The 10,019-nt window shown below is 38.3% G+C and overlaps 1 protein-coding gene across 1 annotated transcript in view; it reads left to right on the top strand.

The window, feature by feature from the left end:
• LOC114556740 (uncharacterized) overlaps nt 1-9,419 on the top strand; it is a 30,600-nt gene extending 21,181 nt beyond the window's left edge. Inside the window, exons 7-16 of the mRNA XM_028579773.1 lie at nt 1,112-1,394; nt 1,623-1,768; nt 1,962-2,244; nt 2,471-2,616; nt 3,408-3,690; nt 3,917-4,062; nt 4,854-5,136; nt 5,363-5,508; nt 5,702-5,984; nt 8,878-9,419. Coding sequence (XP_028435574.1) covers nt 1,112-1,394; nt 1,623-1,768; nt 1,962-2,244; nt 2,471-2,616; nt 3,408-3,690; nt 3,917-4,062; nt 4,854-5,136; nt 5,363-5,508; nt 5,702-5,984; nt 8,878-9,025 — 2,147 coding nt within the window. The 3' untranslated portion in view covers nt 9,026-9,419. The remainder of the gene's footprint in view (nt 1-1,111; nt 1,395-1,622; nt 1,769-1,961; nt 2,245-2,470; nt 2,617-3,407; nt 3,691-3,916; nt 4,063-4,853; nt 5,137-5,362; nt 5,509-5,701; nt 5,985-8,877) is intronic.
• Nucleotides 9,420-10,019: the final 600 nt, after the last annotated feature.

The raw sequence follows: 10,019 nt of genomic DNA, 5'->3' as shown, positions 1-10,019 counted from the left end.
GTCATACCTGAGAAAGCGTGAAAACGTTGAAAAAGTAACTGGGAAAAAGATTATTAAATACATTCAACTTTACAATAATGCATAAGTAATTAATTGAATGTTTAATAAAAATGTTGAACGTGAACTTCCTCCACAGGATGATGACTCCATCTGTGGTCTTCGTCTTGCTGGCTGTTCTAGGACAGACCAGCAGCCAATTAGGTGAGATCATTTTTTGATTGGTTGAAACAAATTATTGATGTTCCCCAATTTATTCACATTTTAGTATTTAATAGACATATGTAATATATCTATCCATCTATGTCTCTATGTCTCTATTTCTCTGTCTTTCTATCTATCTTTCTATCTATCTATCTATCTAAATTATCACATTTCATAACAACTCACTGCTCCAACTGGGGATTTATACCATTTAACATGACCAATAGATGAAGTTGAGCAGACAGTCACATTCAAAGTTCAATCAAATACAGTACAGGCCAAAAGTTTGGACACACCTTCTCATTCAATGAGTTTCCTTTTTATTTTCATGACTATTTACATTGTAGATTCTCACTGAAGGCATCAAAACTATGAATGAACACATATGGAATTATGTACTTAACAAAAAAGTGTGAAATAACTGAAAACATGTCTTATATTTTAGATTCTTCAAAGTAGCCACCCTTTGCTTTTTATATTAATAAGGGAAAAAAATTCCACTAATGAACCCTGACAAAGCACACCTGTGAAGGTAAAACCATTTCAGGTGACTACCTCATGAAGCTCATTGAGAGAACACCAAGGGTTTGCAGAGTTATCAAAAAAAGCAAAGGGTGGCTACTTTGAAGAATCTAAAATATAAGACATGTTTTCAGTTATTTCACACTCTTTTGTTAAGTACATAATTCCATATGTGTTCATTCATAGTTTTGATGCCTTCAGTGAGAATCTACAATGTAAATAGTCATGAAAATAAAGAAACACATTGAATGAGAAGGTGTGTCCAAACTTTTGGCCTGGACTGTATACTGACTGTTGTTTGGTGTAAAATTTGGTCAGATCAACACGTGTAATATGTCTGTGCCTTCCCTAAACCGTCTTTAATGAAACATTTTGTAACCTTGTCTAGATACTAATATTGCTAGAAGTGGAAACGTGATTCAGTCCTCCCTGTACGAAAATGAGGTCCCTGAAAGGGCCATTGATGGAAATCGTGCTAGCAACCTGGGACAGAGATCCTGTAGCGTCACTAACAATGATTTCAAACCATGGTGGAGACTGGACCTCCTGAAGACATATCAGATCAACACTGTCACCATCACCAACAGAGGAGATTGTTGCCACGAGAGAATCAATGGTGCTGAGATCCGCATTGGAGATTCCCTCAGTGACAATGGTAACAATAACCCCAGGTAACTGTCCTTTCTGTCTTATATTAGATTCAAACATTTAACATTGGATCTGTTTAAATTACAGGACTTTAGTGCTCTGGATATCTACATACTTCTCTAATAGAAAGCCATAGTTTTCAGAGCAATAGCATGATCAGAATTTAAGTAAAACTAGTGGTAAGATTTATTCATAGTCTGTGTGGTAACCAAGTTTTACTCATAGTTCTGTTTCATTTTATTTTTCTTCAGATGTGCTGTTATCTCGTCTATGGCAGCTGGGTCCTCCCAAACCTTTGTGTGTAATGGAATGGAAGGTCGATATGTCAACATTGTGATTCCTGGAAGACGAGAATACCTGACACTGTGTGAAGTGGATGTCACTGGTCAGGCTTTAGGTAACACTGCTCCAACTGGTTATTTATACCATTCATCTTGACCAATAAATGACTTTGAGCAATCACATTCAAAGTTCAATCAAATACACTGACTGCCTGTTCTTTGGTGACAGATTTGGTCAGATCAACACGTGTAATATGTCTGTGCCTTCCCTAAAGTGTCTTTAATGAAACATTTTGTAACCTTGTCTAGATCCTAATATTGCTAGAAGTGGAAACGTGATTCAGTCCTCCCTGTACGAGAAAGAGGTCCCTGAAAGGGCCATTGATGGAAATCGTGCTAGCAACCTGCGAAAGAGATCCTGTAGCGTCACTAACAATGATTTTAAACCATGGTGGAGACTGGACCTCCTGAAGACATATCAGATCAACACTGTCACAATAACCAACAGAGGAGATTGTTGCCACGAGAGAATCAATGGTGCTGAGATCCGCATTGGAAATTCCCTCTTTGACAATGGCAACAATAACCCCAGGTAACTGTCCTTTCTGTCTTATATTAGATTCAAACATTTAACATTAGATGTGTTAATTACAGGACTTTAGTGCTCTGGATATCTACATACTTCTCTAATAGAAAGCCATAGTTTTCAGAGCAATAGCATGATCAGAATTGAAGTACAACTAGTGGTAAGATTTATTCATAGTCTGTGTGGTAACCAAGTTTAACTCATAGTTCTGTTTCATTTTATTTTTCTTCAGATGTGCTGTTATCTCGTCTATCAAAGCTGGGTCCTCCCAAACCTTTGTGTGTAATGGAATGGAAGGTCGATATGTCAACATTGTGATTCCTGGAAGACGAGAATTCCTGACACTGTGTGAAGTGGATGTCACTGGTCAGGCTTTAGGTAACACTGCTCCAACTGGTGATTTATACCATTTATCATGACCAATAGATGACTTTGAGTAGACAGTCACATTCAAAGTTCAATCAAATATACTGACAGCCTGTTCTTTGGTGGCAAATTTGGTCAGATAAACACATGTAATATGTCTGTGGCTTCCATAATTTGTCTTTAATGAAACATTGTGTAACTTTGTCTAGATCCTAATATTGCTAGAGGTGAAAACGGGATCCAGTCATCCTTTTATGAGAAAGAGGTCCCTGAAAGGGCCATTGATGGAAACTGTGCTAGCAACCGGGGACAGGAATCCTGTAGCATCACTAACAATGATTTTAAACCATGGTGGAGACTGGACCTCCTGAAGACATATCAGATCAACATTGTCACCAAAAAGTCATAGTATAATATATTGAAATCAATTATAAAAAGTCATAGTACAGTATGTCCAGAAAAGTCATAAAAAGTCATGTTATAGCATGACGAAAAAATTCACAAAAAAAGTCATAATGTAGTATGTTGAAAAAAATTACAAAAAAGTCATTGTTTAGAATGTCAAAAACATTCACAAAAAAGTCATGGTTTGGATTGTCACTGCTCAGGCTTCAGGTAATACTGTTCCAACTGGGGATTTAACATGACCAATTGATGACGTTGAGCAGACAGTCACATTCAACGTTCAATCAGATACACTGACTGTATGTTCTTTGGTGGCAAATTTGGTCAGATCAACACATGTAATATGTCTGTGCCTTCCCTAAACTGTCTTTAATGAAACATTTTGTAACCTTGTCTAGATCCTAATATTGCTAGAAGTGGAAACGTGATTCAGTCCTCCTTGTACGAGAATGAGTTCCCTGAAAGGGCCATTGATGGAAATCGTGCTAGCAACCTGAGACAGAGATCCTGTAGCGTCACTAACAATGATTTTAAACCATGGTGGAGACTGGACCTCCTGAAGACATATCAGATCAACACTGTCACCATCACCAACAGAGGAGATTGTTGCCACGAGAGAATCAATGGTGCTGCGATCCGCATTGGAAATTCCCTCTTTGACAATGGCAACAATAACCCCAGGTAACTGTCCTTTCTGTCTTATATTAGATTCAAACATTTAACATTAGATGTGTTAATTACAGGACTTTAGTGCTCTGGATATCTACATACTTCCCTAATAGAAAGCCATAGTTTTCAGAGCAATAGCATGATCAGAATTGAAGTACAACTAGTAGTGAGGTTTATTCACAGTCTGTGTGGTAACCAAGTTTAACTCATAGTTCTGTTTCATTTTATTTTTCTTCAGATGTGCTGTTATCTCGTCTATGGCAGCTGGGTCCTCCCAAACCTTTGTGTGTAATGGAATGGAAGGTCGATATGTCAACATTGTGATTCCTGGAAGACGAGAATACCTGACACTGTGTGAGGTGGAAGTCACTGGTCAGGCTTTAGGTAACACTGCTCCAACTGGTGATTTATACCATTTAACGTGACTACTAGATGACTTTGAGTAGACAGTCACATTCAAAGTTCAATCAAATATACTGACAGCCTGTTCTATGGTGGAAAATTTGGTCAGATCAACACATGTAATATGTCTGTGCCTTCCATAAATTGTCTTTAATGAAACATTGTGTAACTTTGTCTATATCCTAATATTGCTAGAGGTGAAAACGTGATCCAGTCATCCTTTTATGAGAAAGAGGTCCCTGAAAGGGCCATTGATGGAAACTGTGCTAGCAACCGGGGACAGGAATCCTGTAGCATCACTAACAATGATTTTAAACCATGGTGGAGACTGGACCTCCTGAAGACATATCAGATCAGTATTGTCACCAAAAAGTCATAGTATAATATATTGAAATCAATTATAAAAAGTCTTAGTGCAGTATGTCCAGAAAAGTCATAAAAAGTCATGTTATAGCATGACGAAAAAATTCACAAAAAAAGTCATAATGTAGTATGTTGAAAAAATTTACAAAGAAGTCATTGTTTAGAATGTCAAAAACATTCACAAAAAAGTCATGGTTTGGAATGTCACTGCTCAGGCTTCAGGTAATACTGCTCCAACTGGGGATTTAACATGACCAATTGATGACGTTGAGCAGACAGTCACATTCAACGTTCAATCAGATATACTGACTGTATGTTCTTTGGTGGCAAATTTGGTCAGATCAACACATGTAATATGTCTGTGACTTACCTAAACTGTCTTTAATGAAACATTTTGTAACCTTGTCTAGATCCTAATATTGCTAGAGGTGGAAGCGTGATTCAGTCCTCCTTGTACGAGAAAGAGGTCCCTGAAAGGGCCATTGATGGAAATCGTGCTAGCAACCTGGGACAGAGATCCTGTAGCGTCACTAACAATGATTTCAAACCATGGTGGAGACTGGACCTCCTGAAGACATATCAGATCAACACTGTCACCATCACCAACAGAGGAGATTGTTGCCACGAGAGAATCAATGGTGCTGAGATCCGCATTGGAAATTCCCTCTTTGACAATGGCAACAATAACCCCAGGTAACTGTCCTTTCTGTCTTATCATAGATTCAAACATTTAACATTAGATGTGTTAATTACAGGACTTTAGTGTTCTGGATATCTACATACTTCCCTAATAGAAAGCCATAGTTTTCAGAGCAATAGCATGATCAGAATTGAAGTACAACTAGTAGTAAGGTTTATTCACAGTCTGTGTGGTAACCAAGTTTAACTCATAGTTCTGTTTCATTTTATTTTTCTTCAGATGTGCTGTTATCTCGTCTATGGCAGCTGGGTCCTCCCAAACCTTTGTGTGTAATGGAATGGAAGGTCGATATGTCAACATTGTGATTCCTGGAAGACGAGAATACCTGACACTGTGTGAAGTGGATGTCACTGGTCAGGCTTTAGGTAACACTGCTCCAACTGGTTATTTATACCATTCAACATGACCAATAGATGACTTTGAGTAGACACATTCAAAGTTCTATCAAATACACTGACTGCCTGTTCTTTGGTGGCAGATTTGGTCAGATCAACACATGTAATATGTCTTTGCCTTCCCTAAAGTGTCTTTAATGAAACATTTTGTAACCTTGTCTAGATCCTAATATTGCTAGAGGTGGAAACGTGATTCAGTCCTCCCAGTACGAGAATGAGGTCCCCGAAAGGGCCATTGATGGAAATCGTGCTAGCAACCTGGGACAGAGATCCTGTAGCGTCACTAACAATGATTTTACACCATGGTGGAGACTGGACCTCCTGAAGACATATCAGATCAACACTGTCACCATCACCAACAGAGGAGATTGTTGCCACAAGAGAATCAATGGTGCTGAGATCCGCATTGGAAATTCCCTCTTTGACAATGGCAACGATAACCCCAGGTAACTGTCCTTTCTGTCTTATTAGGGGTCCAAGTCCGAGTGGGCTGGGAACTCGCTTATGCATTCAACGCGGTTCCCAGGACCAGCAGAGCTGGGAACCCTGTTGTATCTCTAAGTAGTATTTATTTTGCCATTAAAAGTGGTTCTCAATTCAATTTCAATTTATTTATAGTATCAAATCATAACACAAGTTATCTCGAGACACTTTACAGATAGAGTAGGTCTAGACCACACTCTATAATTTACAAAGCCCCAACAATTACAGTTATTCCCCCAAGAGCAAGTAGTGCGACAGTGGCGAAGTAAAACTCCCTCTTGGGAAGAAACCTCGGACAGACCCAGGCTCTTGGTAGGAGGTGTCTGACGGGCCGTTTGGGGATATGATGAACAGTGGTGATAATAGTCACATTCTGCAGCCTAAACCGTACAAGTTACGCAATTGAAACTTTCAGGGATGGTACAGAGTGTGATTTGTATCTTGGATAGGAAAAATGACACTTATCCATCAGCAGGGGGCACTATAAAATAATGGGTTTTGCACCATAACTCCCAAACCGTACATTGTACATTCAAAAACTTCATATCCTTGCATTCCTTGAATTCAGCTGAATCACGTGATGAAGACCACGCCCATTTCCGCCTAGACGTTTCTCCACGAAAAATCACAATATATTGTAAACCTACTTTTTCAAACTCCTCCTGCATGCATCCGATACAAAAACTTGGTACGTATCATCTCCAGACCACTCTGACAATAAGTTATCAAAAGAATTTTTAATTGTTTTTTAATTGGCAAAATACATAGAAACAAATTTGTGTAGCTAGCTACCAAAATAAGAACTTTTGCATATCTCGGCCAAATTAAATCTCATGAACGTCTCATCCGACTTTTGCTATATTTAGAGGGTACCATCTAGGGCCACTCCTGAGGCCACTCCTAAAGTGTTATACTGATTTGTCAAAGTGGGCGTGGCCTATGGGACCCTCACATGGACCTCACATACCAAAAATATTATGTGGACCACTACGTGGCGCTATATTCAAGGTAGATGTGTTTTGGCTTATAACTCCAACATTAAACATCCCACATTTTAAAACCTTACATCTACGTGTTCCTTCAATCAAGCTGAATCACATGACATGGGCCATGCCCATCTACGTGAAGAATTACTTTAACAAAATTGCAAAATATGCAAAAACTACTTTTTCAAAGTACTCCTAGGTCTTGGGTCTGATCTGTATTGGCACAATGCATCTCCAGACAGACCTGACCAAAAGTTATAAAAAAAATGTTTGCTATGTTAAAATATGCGTAAACTACCAATTTTCATGTTAGCAAATCTCAAAGTAAATGTTACCAACACAAACATTAAGATTCATGTTCAACATTCCACTCTGAGGCTTTGTACCAAATTAGGTGAAGATCGGCCCTTAGGGGGTGCTCTGATCAGGGTAAACATAGCGCCCATATACAGAGAGTGTGGCCAACTAGGAAATCAACTGTTCTGAGCTATCCCGTTATGCGATTGGTTCCGAGGTGGTAACGTGTTTCGTGGACTCCATGTTTGATACCAACATTCATCTGATTCCCATTGACATAGTGCAGGGAATAGTGGAAAAATGTAATAAATTATTTAAAAAATAACATAAATCTCAGAAAAACTGAGCAACTGCTTGGCTGCAATGAAAGACAGGGAAGCTGCAAAAGATTTCACAAGTCCCCCCGTGAAGCAAAAAGGCAAAAAGTTTGGGAGCTATTCATTATTGTGTGAGGTAAATGTCAATTTCTCTCTTCGATATGATAACAAATTAATACCATCATTAAAGTGTACGATGCTGTATAAATGAATGAAGTTTGAAGTTTGCCTTATACTAGCTTTAGCTTTTTCGCTAGCACTGTACCTAAATGCTTGTGATCTTGCCACAATCATAGCTATGGCTTTTGGGCTCGACCAAGTGTCTTTATTATGTTCAGAATAATATTGGAGGGAAAGTGAAACACAGCTTGGATGGGGATGTTGTTCACAAGTTTAGACAGCTACGCCGATGTTTACGCCGAACAGCATTAGCCTAGCCTGCTAGGTACTAAATATTACGACTGCCTTCAGAGTTTCCTATATCTGCGTCCACGTTGTCAACATAAGACCTGTGGCGTTAGTGCTCCTTTTGTACCATCATTTTATTGAATGAAATATTGAGCTTCGCTCCCCTGAGATGGGTTGGTTTTTTGTTACGTTACACACAAATCTAGCTATAGTTAGAAAGGTAAACACTGCTCAGAGACTTATTAAGCGACGTGGTCATTCACTACATGGGCATTATTTAGAGGCCCATTTACGATATAGAAGTTAAATATACACTGGAATATTTCCATAAGGGCCTTTTAAATATTGACAAACGTTGATAATAACATGTATATGCCTGTTTAAGTTGAAAATAAGCAATTTATTTAAAGATAGCATATTCGTCCCATAGTAATCTGACGTTGGTGTCCAATATGGCGCCCATGATTTGAGTTGGTCAAAACCAAAACCCGTTTAGGTGTATAATTCAATAAATGTGAATGCGACATTTGCAATTGCAATTTACTAAAGACCTTGCAGACCATATGTTGCAACATGTTTCCTGGCGTTTGCCTCGCTGCCGTCACACTTTGGGTTTCACTTCCACTGTATTCGCCAGTCATCGGGGCGACTTGCCCTGGGGAGGCTTGGACTCCGTCATAACTGCTTGCAGTTCTAGTAATAGATTTGAACATTTAACATTGGTTGTGTAAATTACAGGAAATTAGTGCTCTGGATATCTGCATACTTCCCTAATAGAAAGCCATAGTTTTCACAGCAATAGCATGATCAGAATTTAAATAGTTCTGTTTAATTTTATGTTTCTTCAGATGTGCTGTTATCTCGTCTATGGCAGCTGGGACCTCCCAAACCTTTGTGTGTAATGGAATGAAAGGTCGATATGTCAACATTGTGATTCCTGGAAGACGAGAATTCCTGACACTGTGCGAAGTGGAAGTCACTGGGACAGCACCATAGGAAACTGATTCTAACCCTAAACTGAATCTAACCCTGATTTCTTAGTTTATGTTCACTTATTCTAACGCTAGTCTATGCAAGTTTGCGTATTTGCTGTGCTTTTGCTTCGCACACAGAGCATATTTTAAGAAAAAAACACTTTATGTGGTATTACATATCATAAGGTCAGGACATCATACAATCGTATGCTGAAGCTTTATGTAAAACTGGTACAGATGGTTGTTTTATACATTAGCTAACATAAAATAAAGGTTATGTTCAAATTTAAATAGAGAACAAAAGAGATACAGCTCTAGTAACTGATTATACCTACTATTCTGTACCATGAAAGCAGCGAGAGATGCATTATTAAACAGAGGAAAATGAAAGCAATGGGTGAGAAATGATATACAGTGCACTGGCTGCATTGTATTTGTTGTAATTTTTCTTGGGCTTGTTTCTATCTACTGTACTTAAATGTACTTGCAAAATAAACATTACTTTTAAAGCTAATCTGTGTGTGTGTTTGTGTTTTTCCTCATTGTCTGTCCATAATTGTTTGGCTGTCTTTTCAAATGAGTATCATGTTTGGGTGATGCAAGCACAGCATACAGAAACAACAGCATATAGCTAAGAGGCCTATACTGTACATGTTTAAAACTGTTTCCTACATCTTGAGAGAAAGCAGCAACATAGCTGTCTTAGATATAAGTCATACATCATATAAGTTTAACTTTGATGGACATTCACATCTGTAGTTACATTTTCTACTTGTATGATCTTATACTTATTTGAAATTTGGTGGGGCGAACATACTTTTAGGGGACATGTGTCTAAAATGATGGAGAATATTTCCTTTGGATGGAATGATGTAGCAATAAAAACATGAAGTTTGGTTTGAATATTTTACTCATAATTACCTATATGCCAACTTTAATAAAGAGCTGATAAACAATGACATACTTCTTGAACTTTAAAGTAATTTAGGTGAAATGTGAGGGCAAAATCAGGGTCT

This window comes from Perca flavescens, chromosome 6 (assembly GCF_004354835.1).
Source record: "Perca flavescens isolate YP-PL-M2 chromosome 6, PFLA_1.0, whole genome shotgun sequence".
In the NCBI taxonomy this organism is placed as follows: Eukaryota; Metazoa; Chordata; class Actinopteri; order Perciformes; family Percidae; genus Perca; species Perca flavescens.
This window is presented reverse-complemented; position numbering and strand designations above follow the sequence as displayed.